At 39.7% G+C, this 13,122-nt stretch overlaps 2 protein-coding genes across 3 annotated transcripts in view; one reads left to right on the top strand and one right to left on the bottom strand.

Annotated features, from left to right (window-relative positions):
• Positions 1-124: 124 nt before the first annotated feature.
• Positions 125-11,204, top strand: LOC108428976. Its single transcript, XM_017700384.2, has 4 exons — positions 125-2,348; positions 6,269-6,333; positions 7,752-8,638; positions 10,392-11,204. The coding sequence occupies exons 1-4, from the start codon at positions 2,314-2,316 to the stop codon at positions 10,539-10,541; spliced, it is 1,137 nt and encodes a 378-aa protein (XP_017555873.2). The 5' UTR covers positions 125-2,313; the 3' UTR covers positions 10,542-11,204.
• The window catches only part of plppr5b (phospholipid phosphatase related 5b), a 78,164-nt gene continuing 75,690 nt past the window's right edge, over positions 10,649-13,122 (bottom strand). For both annotated transcript variants that reach the window (XM_017700387.2, XM_017700388.2), the window contains one exon: positions 10,649-12,986. Coding sequence is in view for 1 of the 2 variants with exons in the window: in XM_017700388.2 (XP_017555877.1) it covers positions 12,957-12,986 (30 nt within the window). In the remaining variant the exon portion in view is untranslated. The remainder of the gene's footprint in view (positions 12,987-13,122) is intronic.

The following is a 13,122-nucleotide window of genomic DNA, read 5'->3' as shown; positions in this document are numbered from 1 at the left end:
CTGCTCTCTTTAAATAACACTGTGCCCTGAAATTATTGCTTTTATCAGCAGTTTATTTTATGCAGAATTGAAAGAGAGAGAGAAAGCAATAGGTCCACCGATGCTCACTCGCTCTCACTTTTGGAGTACAGCCAGAATTATGCCACATCCTGAGCGCTCAATCTTTGATTTACAAGTTGCTGCTCTGGTTGGGCATAGAGTATTCTTCCTGATTTGTGAGACTGGAGCTCTTGTGTTAACACTATAAAAGCCATCACCAGCAGAAGGTCATCTTGCTGTTTACGCCCCACAAACTGCATTTTTTACAATATTGCTTTTCCCTTCACAAAAATGTCCTGTCATTACAGTTCTTGTGCTTGAATAATCCGCTTTTGAATTACTTTGACTTTTACCCGTCTATGTTTTCAGGAGAAAAATACTTCTCGAGCATCGTTTTTCCTGAAAAATACAAAAGTTTCTGCATTCAGTTGTGCCTGCCTGCAGCTATGACAGCTTTTACATGAGTTGAAGCTGCTAAGCCGAATCATCTGAAATGTCAGGACCTCCACCATCAGTTAAGATGACCATATTTAAGTGTGACATTCTGGAGTAGATTCTCAAAGAGATTTTCACTGACTAAAATGTAGCTATATGTAACTTAAGCCTTTGCCTATTTATTCATTGTTTGTTTACTTCATTATAAGAAATGGCTTCATCACAGATATTCTGGTTATTGGCTGAATTCAGAGGCTAAACATCAGGTGGGCCCACTAGAAGGGAAACAGGATGAAGGTGACACTCAGATTTTAGGAGCAGATTAATTTGAAATTTGTCCTGTACATATCTTTGTAATTACGTTTTCCTGATTTGTAAATGATTTGTAATTGAAATTTAATTATGAAGGTGAAACCTTAGCAAATGAACTATATTTGAAACAATGTATTTTAGATACATTCAAATACAGTCAGAATTTAGATACAGTCAAATATACATACATTACTTTTATAAAACCTACTCAGACTTTTTGAGTGATTTTTTTAAAAACTTTTTTCAGACCTGAAGTGAGAATGGAGCTTGATTTTCTCCTCTCTCTCAAAGATGAAAGCTTTAAGGACTGTTTTATCTGATGGTGACAGTTTTGGTGGTCTAGCAGGTGTTACATGATTGTTAAAGGGTCCCATTTTCTCTATATATTTTCACCATTTTTTGTATTCCAATTTTGTCTAATTTTCCTCTCTCCTTTCTTATTCTTGTGGGTCTTATACCTAATCTCCTGAAAAAAATAATAACTGTCTGTTCTGACTGAAAATTAGATTAATGAAGGGCAGTCTCTGATTTTTGTACAGTATTGTATTGAAGTACGTTTTCCTCAAAATAAGCTAAATAGGCTTATGTTAAATTGAATGGCTTTTTACTGTGCATTAATACTTGCCTTTTTGTTCAAATAATTGTACAGCTGAGACAGATTATTAACATTTTATCAATCAGCAATTTCTAGGGCTAAGATGCCCTATCAGTTAATGGAAAATTACAGTATATTACTTGGGTTCAGCCTGGCCTGGTACCTTTGTGTGGATTGATTTATGTCTAACCCCAAGGTATTTCAGTCAAATACAACACTCATAAATCTGCTTGGTCAGTTAAGTGAAAAAGTCTCCATAGCAGTGAGTCATGATATAAAAGGCAGCTAAGCAGTGGAAAGTTCATTTCCATGCCGTCATTCTCACCAACTGGACCCTGGTTGAGGAATCTGTGCCTGGCACATCACAGCCTTTTACAAAGTTCCTCATCATTAAGAGTTATGCTGGCATTGGGTGAAATTCACATGCCTCTGTGCTCTATGGTCTTCACTCTCAGAATTCAGGACCTGACAATCCTGAGGGGCTGACGGACTATAATCCTAAAAGAATCTATTTAAACAGTTGACCATAATTTCTGGCCAGTTTATAGCAAGCTGTAAAACACTGGGAATTGTATAGAGTAAACAGATATTTTTGCAGAAAGTAAATCTACAGTATAAAAATGGCAGCAAGATTGGTACCTGTGTAGTTTGAAATCTTCCTATCTGAGCCTCTAAAGCCTTTTGTATAAACTTAGGAGAGAATGGAAAAAAAACTATGTAGTCTCTGTTTACAAGTAGAACCTGCTTTGCATGCTTTTTCCTGTTGACCTCATGCAACTAGTGAACCGTTACCAAGTTCCTGCTTAATGTTGTATGTCTCTGTGCTAGTGTGTCACTGGGTGTGAAATGAGAGTGAGAGAATGTGACTCACTGCGCACTTGCCTCAAGTCCACAAATCATTTAAAAGTGTGATCAGTGGACAATGATGGAATATGGTTTCTGCTGAAAATAAACCAAAGAAGAAAAGGTATGTTTGTTATTCATTTCTTTGTATTTGAACATTTTTCCTTGCCTCATGATGCAAACAAAACTGATTTGTTTCTTGAAGACATCAAATGACTACTTACAGTGGGTTAATTCCAAGGACTTAGTGTCATTTTGTGTGTGTGTATGTGTGGATAGATAGATAGATAGATAGATAGATAGATAGATAGATAGATAGATAGATAGATAGATAGATGGATGGATGGATGGATGGATGGATGGATGGATGGATGGATGGATGGATTCCCATCATTGGAATGTGAAAAAGTGTTGGCTCCCAGCTCAACTCATCAGCCCAGAGGAAAAAAAAAAAAACCAAGGCTGTGAGAGGGTGAAGGTGAGTCAGTGACATGAGAAAATAAGGTGTAATAAACAAGCAGATTCTGCATCCTCCATTCTGTTTTGTACTCTGCAGGCTCATTTTCCATGCTTCCAAAAGCTTTCCCTGAGTTCAGTGGCTGTGTCTGCCCTCATCTCTCTTAGTTATGCTGCCTCCAAGCCATCAGAGAATAAAGGACTAAAATACCATAGGCACACCATGATGACAGTATTTCAGTGAACTGAACATAGAGCTGAGATGCTCTGGGCAAGGCTTGTTACCATGGCTGTCTTAAATAACGCCATTTTGTGTTATGCTGCCACAGATGTGAACATCGAGTCATCTATAGGGCCGATCTGATCAGAGGTAATGGGACACATTCCACAGGAATAATTATGGACATTTCAGGACTCATTGGACAGGGAGTTCAGACTGCAGTCACTCTCAAATGAGAAGTGTGATGAGCTGTGGAAAAAAATGGACAGCCATTTCGCTCATGGCTCACAGAAACTATTTAGGATTTGGTGTTCAGGGCTTAAAAGTTCCTTTGCACTGTTAAGTAGCTTTCATATGCTTGCTGTTACCAAAACAACAGTAGATACCAGACACTAGCAACTGCGCTGAATACAATGAAGGTCAGTGTTATTTCCTTGTAGCAAACAAAACACACTTACACTAAACCCAATATGATGTACTTTAAGGTCACAGTCAGATTTTTAAAAATATATATTTTAGTGATACAGTGATACTGACTCACATGGCAGTGTGAAGTACTCTTCATGCAGCTACACACAGTTCAAGATCTTATACCACGAAGCTCACCATGTGACAGTAATGACAGTAAAACAAACATGTCACTCACACAGAAATACCTGCCTTTCTCTTATTTCAGTGACACAGGTTAACTATTTGTATTGCAGTGCTGGATATGCAGGACCGTGTCCTGTCCTCCACAGGCCATGAGAGATTCACTCGCTTGGAAGTAGCACTCTTGCTTAATGGCTTACTACTAGTTTGGGTTTGCCTCAACTGGTTGTCCACCTCCCTTGGTAGCCCTGGCTTATCAGCTTAGGTCATCGTACTTCTAGTTACCTCAGTAGCATCTGTATTGCTGGTCCTCCCAGATTGGCCCTTTGACCATCTGGACTGAACATGGTCACTACTGAACAGCACTACTAATCCAAGATTACCACTGTGACAAATAAAGAACTAAATCTTGCATTACTAACAGAGCTGGCTATCTCCAAGGCCTTGACTACAGCTACTACAGTGACTTAACAGCACCAACTGCAATGAAACAATGGGTTCCACACTGTTTTATCCATTAATATATATGTCTGACATTTTATGTATAGCAAATGTGGTATGAATGTGATCAATCAACCTATAGTTAGTTATATAGCTTAAAAAAAGAAGTGCCTCATTATAGAGCATCCAGGGCAGAACCTGAATGATGGTCTGTTTTTGCTCCTTGCTGGAGTAGACCTTAATGCAGATATTACCTTTTTGACAAGCTTTTAGAGAAGAAGCAACTAGCACCAGGTCTACAAAAATGGATAAGAATTTGTTGTCTATAACCATGTAGTATGACTTGAGTGTCGTCACTCGCAGCACTATAAACCGGCACTAAATGCAGAAAAGAGACTCAAATGACCATGGCTGTGGTGCTATGGCATAGAGACAGTGCTCTTAGGGAATACCTACACACTGTCTTTCAAAGACACATACCTGTGTCTCTTCACTTTAACCTACCAAGTGGGATGCATAGGCACGGATGAGCCTCAGGCATGGATACCCATTTTCTCACTTAGTAGTTGCACTGAACTTCTATTGTGAAGCCAGAGGAACTTCTTGATGCCTTTAAGCATTGTGCTATGCTGCTTGAGACTGTGGTTAGCGTTGGCTGTATCAGTACCCCTGATGCATGAGACCTGAAGGAAAAAATAGGTCCCCTGGTCCTGGTGTATGCACATCTTTCCAATTGTGCTGAGACGCAGGGTTTGTCATTTTCTGGCAAATGTTGCCATTTTTTTTTCTTTTACCTGCTTTTGTTGATTGTTGCAATTTCAACTGCAGTGGTCTGCAGCAGTTACACTGAAAGGCAACATTAAAGCATGTACTAGTATTATATCAAGAGCATTTGTAATGCAGGTCACATAACCCAAACCTTAACCCTAAACATTCCTGACAAGACATCCATTTTACTGTAGCTCTGCTGGTATGACTCTCTGTAATTTTTGTGCTACCTTTTGTTCTATGAATGTGATATCTTATTCATTTTAAAATGGGAGCAGAATCTCATCCCCACTACAATATAGTGATTCTCTCACTCAACACACACCCACTGCCATCAAAAATAAAGGAGCCCCACAACAAAGCATCAGGTCAACCCCTCTTGGTGTAATTTTTATGGGGCTCACCTCAAACTGGTGGTTCTTTTAGATCCACAGATTTGAAGGTTGCCTGGCTGTTGACTCATTTAAAGCTTCATTATCTCCTGCATGTGCCTGAGATATTCTTGGTCTATGTTTCTGCATCAGGCAATGTGGGTGGGTTATCTCTAGGTGCACATTGTTTGATCAGAGCCCTCCTTAAAGGTGCATTTTCCCTATACTTGCCTAGAAGTCTTTACTTCTGGTCTTAAACATTTTTATTCTTTTATTTATTTATTTATTTATTTACAATTATTTTTTTATTTTAACCCTTTATCTTCATCTTCTGTGTACAGTGTCCTTGGGTACTTTTTTACTGAGCCTGCGAGTTCACTACAAGCTGTTTTCTCAGGCCATTGCCAGGAACCTTATTTAAATATAAGGGAATGCTACGTCCATGCTCTCTGAGATCACTATGCTTGGGTTGGGGAGTAGACAGCTCTGATATCACCCTATTGCCCAACTCAGATAAGACTAAAGTCTTATCTCTCAATCTGTGTGTCAGTGTATTGAGCTGGCTTCCTTTGCCAGCAAACAAAGGTACTCATCACTTCCTTGTCCAGTCAGGGCCTTGAGGCAGCGTGTTGACTTAACTGTAGACTTTCATCAGATGGGACAGTAGGTTATCTGCTTTGGTGGGGACTTTAAAAAGGCTTTTTCACAATGGTGACAAAGTAGATGGGAGATATAGATGTGTGTCCATCCATCAGCCAATGACTGATCGCTGTCTTGCCACTGATTGCGAAGGTTCTTTCACTGGAGATCCATGTAGGGGTTACTTTGTCATGTATTGTGTACAGTGGCTATTTTCATGCAATCCATGAGTCTCCCACTTGAGCAAAATGTCTCATGTCTTATGCCACTCTGTGACCCAGCTGGGTCAAAAGAAGCATCTGGAAGCCATCCAGAATGCATGGAAACATAGCTGTCATGCATATTTAGCTCTAAAAATGATCCACACTAAGCTGCTTTCCAGAGCTTAAAATATCAACTTTTATCACATGAATTTTATGCAGTCTGAGATTATGCTTCTTAATTTGCAGGAGTCATTTTCATTTACATGGCATTTTCAAAGGGCCTAAAGCACTCTAATGATGAATGTATTCAGAGCATGCTAATATCTTTATGTATTTGTTGCTGATGTGTCAACAGAAAAGATGAAAAGAAAAACCTTTGCAGTGCCTGGGAGGGCTTCAATGCTGATAATGGCCCGAACGGTAAGCAATCAAACTCATTCAGCCCCTCATCAATTCATCTCATAATAGTGAGCATGTTAAAAGCAAAGCATCTGCCGCAATGAGCCCGAGGAAACTAAAATCACTGTGTTCAACACATGATCCTAATGCCTCCTCAAAGTCGTAAACACCTACTGAGTGGCACTCCTTCCATGCTACTCTTAAACGGTTTAGTCTGTGCAGAGAAGAGAAGATACTGGCGACATGGTCGGTTTTTCATGCTGCACACAATGGTGTGCACCCCGTGTCTAATCACACTGTTCCTTTACCTGAATCCCGGGCTACGATCAGGAGGTAGCCATTATGTGTGTGGCACATGCAGATGTGCTGCTGTGCTCAGCTGGATGCCCAGCGTGAGAAGAAATCAGTATGTGCTGTAGATAGAGATTGAGAAGCATGGCTCCCTGCCTGGTGTATGGTGTGCACAGGTTTCCAATCATTCTGAGATTCAAGGCAAGAGGCCTTATTTGCAAATGTTTGCTGGCTTTTTAAAATTGCTGCTATTCCAGCTGCAGTGCAGCAGTTACAATGAGGCTGGTAGTATAGATCAAAGCATGCAGCAGTGTGTACCTACAGCATCTGTCGTAACTTGAGCATTAGTCGTGTAGAACACATAACATTCCCACAATCCCATATATGACAAGACATCCTTTTTTACTGCAGCTCTTTAGGTTTAAATCTAAATAGTTTTTATGCTTTCTTTTATTCTTTGAATTTCACATCCCAACATCAACCTGTGTGAGCCTGGAAATTGTTAAATATGAGAGATTAAGCATGCCTTTGCCCTCTTTACCTCTGGATCATTGACATTTGGGAGTAATGACTGGTGTCCTGTCCTAGAGTGCCACAGCGGGCCAGTGTTGTGGAAGAGAGCCGGAGAGTAAGTCATCGATCAGAGCCAGGCTATGCCAGCTTTAGGTCTGACATTTATGGCTGGAGCCTGTGATTAATCATCAGCCTAACAAGGCCTGGGCCTCTCAGCATCCCTAATATAGCTGGTCTAAGACACACACGTAACCCTAGAGACTAAGCAGTGCTGAGCACTTTTAATTGACAATGGTCCTGATTAACGAATGCATGTTCATGTATTCCCAAAAAGATTTTTTGTTTTTTTACACAGGAACAAGTATGATTTATAACTTAAGTAAGTTCAAGCTGAGAGACTATTAATTGTTGCCAACAAGTAGCACTACTGCTCCCAAATTATACTTTTAATCAATGAATGTCTTGAATGTAAATAATTTAGTTTGGTGGCGGACTTCCCAGTAAAACTCTCTGAGGTTCAATGAACTTATTTCAATGCAAGTGCTTTGACAGACACCCTGAGTCAGGCTCCACAACAAGATTAAAGTAATTCCTTTCGCTGTCAGTAACCATGAACACTCTTTCATTTATTGCAGATGATAATATGTTTTATGGATGCCAGAAGCCTAAACAGCAGGTTAAGCAGAAATGTAGATATCTGGATGAGAAGAACATTATGTTGTCACATCATTTATTAAGTGAGCCCTGGTCCACTAGCTCAGAGGGGAGTGATGTGGCAGAAAAATTACCCCCAGGATGGGATGCATCTCAAGATAATACTCTCTCCACTAAATCTCCTGTGGCCCTCCCAGCAGAAGCTTGTTCTTTGAGCCAAAGCACTTTTGACACTGACTGTTTCCCAACAAATAACAATATGTTCACTAACTTGATAATCCATAAACGGAAAATCATTAATGGTCTCAGCCCAGTGCGCACAAGCAGCTTAGAACTGCAACGAACCCTGCCGCTGATACGATGGGCTCCTGCTACCTCTCAAGTGCAGATGACCGAGGAGCCAGTGGCCTGGCGAAGTAAAGGATTTGTTACAGTGAACCGTGAAGCAAGGCCTGCTGAACTAACACAAATCTGGAAAAGGGCACCTAGCAAGAAGCTGGAGTGGTGCCAAGAGAGCCTGGCCAGGTTGGCTCATCTGCAAGCTCAGTCACCCAACAATGCCTCGTTTGTGGCCAGAACCAGACCAGTGATCCGGAGAGCAGCCGGGCTAACTGTGGGTCATAGGAGGGTGCAGGTGCAGGACAGTCATGTGGAACAGAACTTCTGTCAGAAAGCAGAGACTAAACGTACAGGTCTGCCAAATGGCAGCGGGTCAGCCCCACTAGCACAGACACATAAACAAGGCCTTTGGAGCTCAACCCAAACAGAGGCAAAACACAGCAGAGAACTGGGGCAACAAGATGGTGGTCATTTTCATGGGGAACAAGGAACCATTTCCATGGGCTGCTCAAATTTGAGCAGGCTGTCGGTAAGAAGCTGTTTGTTGCCATACTTCTATTGTCAAATCAAATGATTAGAATGACCAGCCACTTTGTAATTTTAGCACTGTGTGATTCAGTTTCTGTCAATAGCATGCTTCAGTTCAAAACAAAAATGACATAAAAAGCCACTCCTTCAAACATTTCTTTATGTGACACAATGGGGCTGCAAGTCATTGTTCTGCCCTGAAAACTGCTGATGGATTCTTCTATAAAGGTATTGAACTGTTTCAGGGACGAGTGAAAATAGTTTTTTCCTACCATATACAGCCCACATATGGAGCCATTGCTCAGAGGAACATTTTCAGGTAGCTATTTTTAGATTGCAAGAAAGAGTGGGTCCCTTTTCCTTCAAAATATCTTACACTTCTATCTAACAATGTGTTTCTGTGACTCTGTAGATGCCTGTGGTAAATTAACAATTAGCATCCATGGCAACCAAGTGTGTGTTACAGTTTGAAACAATGCCATTCTTGAAAAGCCTGGCACACTAAATATGCATTGCACAAAACAATTAGAATGTTCAACAGATAGAGAGACAGAGATACACACCATTCAAGTAACTCCTCCGATCACAGTTTACTCACCGACTATGAGATTCCTGTGCTTGAAGAGCAACAGAATAATTTTTTTTTTGCTTAAAAAAAGACAATATATACTGCACCAAGTAAAGAGACCATTTATTTAATTTCCAGTTAAAATTAAGCCAATAAGTAAATGTTAGGATAAGAAGAAAAAAAAGTAATGAAAAAGTGAACAACTAAATATAGTGTCAGATTTTTCAGTGTTTGGTGTGTCCACACTTTGTCTTTATTACAGCATCCATTCTTTTTTTGGAGACTTTTCATTTTTTCAAAGAAATCTGCAGAGATATTTTTCGACACCTCTAAAGTTCAGTCTTAGACTTTGGTTGTATTTTCTTTTTTCATAATCAAGTAATCCTAAACACATATTGGACCTTTTTCCTCTCAAAGACAGAGGAAAGAAGTACAGTTTATCTGATGTTGACAGTTTTGGTGGCCTACCAGATTTTGCTGTAATTTTTTTTCTCTTTATCTTTTATTCAGTTTTGGAAACCCTTGTCAATAAGTCAAACTGTTTTTTGACTTATTTACCTTTGACGTTCCCCCTACTTATGCAAGTGGATTATCTTATATCTGATCTCTTCTGAAATATCTCCCTGTGCTTAATGACTGTTTTGACTGGAAATGAAATAAATTAAGGGTCTCCAACTTTTGCACAGTAGTGATTAAACTGGCTTAATTGATATTACGTTTCAGTGGTGATGAACTGGCTGGAAAAAGCAATATTAAGTTTGAAATGAAAAAAGTCAGTCTTCCATCACAGGGTGCACAGATGCATAATGAAGGGAATCGTGAGCCCTTCATGCACTATTTTGTCCCTTGGATTCTGTAAACTGCCATATCAAAATCCTGATGGTGACAGTTGAAAGTTAGCACAAGGAGCATGGCAAACCACTTTCAGTCCCAGTGACTTCACCTGCAGCAGGTGGCTTCATTTCTTCAGTAGAAGAGTTCTAGAACTATGATTGGTGACTGTGATAAGGTAGGAGGATCTGCTGGAGACAACATGAGAAAAATGACTGGCTGTGGAACAGAAGCATTATGTTGAAGGGTGAGAGGTATTAGACTCAGCTCTAGGCTGCTGAATGACAGATACAGATCTGAGGCTGATCCACTTCATCTCCCCTGATTGCTTGCTTGTGTGTTTTGTTCATGTCAGGACACACTGTCTTTGCTGGGATACCGAGGGTACAGTGAGACCACCACCATTCCCCGAGATGTCACCTTATTTCATGTTCTCCAAGTTCTACAGAGCAAACCAGTCAATTTTCAACAGGTCAAGGTCCAGAGACGCCTTGAGGCCCTTTAGAGTCTGAAGCCCTGAATACATCCACTAAGGAATGTTTTATTTTCTAAACTCAGAACAGGTCATGGAGACGTCCCTGTGACACACTCAAAGCAAACAAAGTCAGAGTATTATTTTTTATTCAAAGCCTTTAAATTTTATTTCCTCTACAGTGTAAAAGGTCATAATTTGATGAAAGTCTTTAAAGGACGCAGTGAGCTGGAACCATGTGAAACTTATAAGACCGACCTACAACATCCATACAAAACCAATAGCTATGCAGGTGGAAATGTCACAGGTGAAGAACGTAGATAGAAATCAGCAATTAAAAAAGTTCAGTAGGTTGTAAAAATGAACCTTTAACAACCAAAAATTCTGTACAAACTATAAAACAAATAGGAAATATAAGTTGTGAACACAAACAAATATGCAAAATATAGACACTATAAACAAATCAGTATTTCCAAATGAGAAAAGGAATCCAGCCATCCGGTTTGAACAGCAATCCAATGAGTTATAACACAAGTCATTTTCTTCCTTTTCTAAATTTAAAGTAGCTTAATGATGAAGTACACGTTGTACATTATGTACTTATTCTGTTTTTTTACAAACACACATATGCACTCACACACACACACACACACACACACACACACACACACACACACACACACACACACACACACAGCACGAACATAAGAAAATAAACAGCAAGAAAACCTGACAAACTATACTGTATGTGCATGTTCACTCTTTGTACACATTTCATTACTTTTGATATAATACTGTTACAAGCACTGTAATAATTTATATCCACATTACCAGATTACTAATGAATCCTGATTATCACTATATGTACTTATTAAAGCAGCAGTTTAAATGGATGTTATTTTTCTCTGCAGTTGACTTTTTTTTCGTCTTTTAAAGTGCTAGAATTCTAGTATCGATTATACTGAACTTTGTGTGAAGTGCATCAGCAAGGATTATAAAAATATACCATATCATGGGACACAGCCTCATGGGTCCATGTCAATGTGTTCTTTGTCTCTGATCCTCATGAAAGAGAAAGCTTCAAATGTTATTGCTCTTCTACGAATTGGTCACATCTGCAGGAAATTGCAAATACACATGGCAACTCATTCTTTTTAAGAAGAGAAGGTGCATATATTAGCACCTTAGAACTGCTAATCTTTCTAAGGGCTCTATACTGGGGCCAACAGACACCTAGAATACTCTATTGCAAACAAATGTGCTAATTCTGTTTTCAGGATTAGATTCATGTGATTAAGTTCTTTCATTATTTTCATTGCAACTGAGGTATCTCGGTTTGATTTTTGATGTTACGGATGAAGGGGGTCCTTTCTGCCATCGCTCCTGGCTTTACAGACATATCTGAATACAACATGCTGATTAACATGTTGGCCATTAGATTAACATGCATTTGAAATCAATAGAAAAGAGAACAAACAGTTAAAGACAGTCTAAAAACAGCCTGGCAATCTCTGGGCCTGAGAGAAGCGGAATCCGTTTTCAGCACAATTGTCTTTGCCCAACTGACTGTTTCAAGTGACTTATCGCTGCTATGAATGATTAAATCATTGTTCCAAATTGAACATTAGTTAGACTTCTATTTAGGAAAATTACCCAGAATGCCTCTGAGAGAGTGCTTGTGATTGTCTGCTCGGCTGATCCATTTTTCACGGACTGAGAGGGAGGACGACGCACAGCAGGGAAGGCTATGCTCATTTTGGGTGCCTTAAAGCTTCACTGTGGTCAGTTACTGTGCCTCAGCTTGAGCAGTGGTTCTTATAGAATATCACCAATACAACTAATATTACAGTTATAGAAAAACTGTACCATTTATAGTAGAGGTTTCTTTAATGATTGTTGACTTGGGATTGCTCATAAAAATTAATTCAAGTGCACTTCTAAAAATATAAATGAAATGTTTTGATGACTCACATTTACACAAATCCAGTTTGATTTTCTTTAAATGAAAGCATTAAAAATTATGCCACAAACATATTATCATACATATGATACAGTGGGAAAACAAAGCAAGAAAGCAGACTTATCTACAGCATTAGGTTCAGTTCACTTTGAATCTGAAACTTGGTAAATTCCATCTGCCACCATAAAATAGGTTTCTTACACAGACAGTCTCTCCAGTAACACACAGTGAATCTTCAAGCTCCAGTTACGAGGGGCCAAGAACAAAACAGAAACGGGAGAGGGGGGTTGGCGCTTGTGCAAGTAGCAGTACACCGTTATTCCATGATATGACCATCATTTTTTACACACACATACATAAGGGGAGAGTGATCCAAAACAACATCATAGAGGATATGACTGATGCGGTTAGCATTGCACCTTGACTATGATGACTGGACGGTAAAGAGCGTGGATGTCCAATGTGTCTGCCACACTGCCGACTCAAGGTCATGTGACTTCATCGAAGGCGATGTGATTCTGTGAGAGACAGAGAGACATACATAAGCATGCTTTGCAATATGAAAAACATTCACCATCCTTTTACATTTTAAATAAGGGATCACGAGTCACACACCAAGCCTTTCCTCACAGGGTCTGTTCTTGGACGACAAAA

This window comes from Pygocentrus nattereri, chromosome 3, assembly GCF_015220715.1.
Source record: "Pygocentrus nattereri isolate fPygNat1 chromosome 3, fPygNat1.pri, whole genome shotgun sequence".
NCBI classification, from domain to species: Eukaryota; Metazoa; Chordata; class Actinopteri; order Characiformes; family Serrasalmidae; genus Pygocentrus; species Pygocentrus nattereri.
Note: the sequence above shows the minus strand (reverse complement) of the source record. Positions and strands in the feature narration are given on the sequence as shown.

Excerpts from the sequence above, each read along its gene's own strand:
- LOC108428976 (XM_017700384.2), top strand. The coding sequence starts at position 2,314 with ATGGTTTCTGCTGAAAATAAACCAAAGAAGAAAAG. Across the intron at positions 2,349-6,268 it reads AATAAACCAAAGAAGAAAAG|AAAAGATGAAAAGAAAAACC; the intron begins GTATGTTTGTTA and ends ATGTGTCAACAG. Across the intron at positions 8,639-10,391 it reads CAAATTTGAGCAGGCTGTCG|GACACACTGTCTTTGCTGGG; the intron begins GTAAGAAGCTGT and ends TGTTCATGTCAG.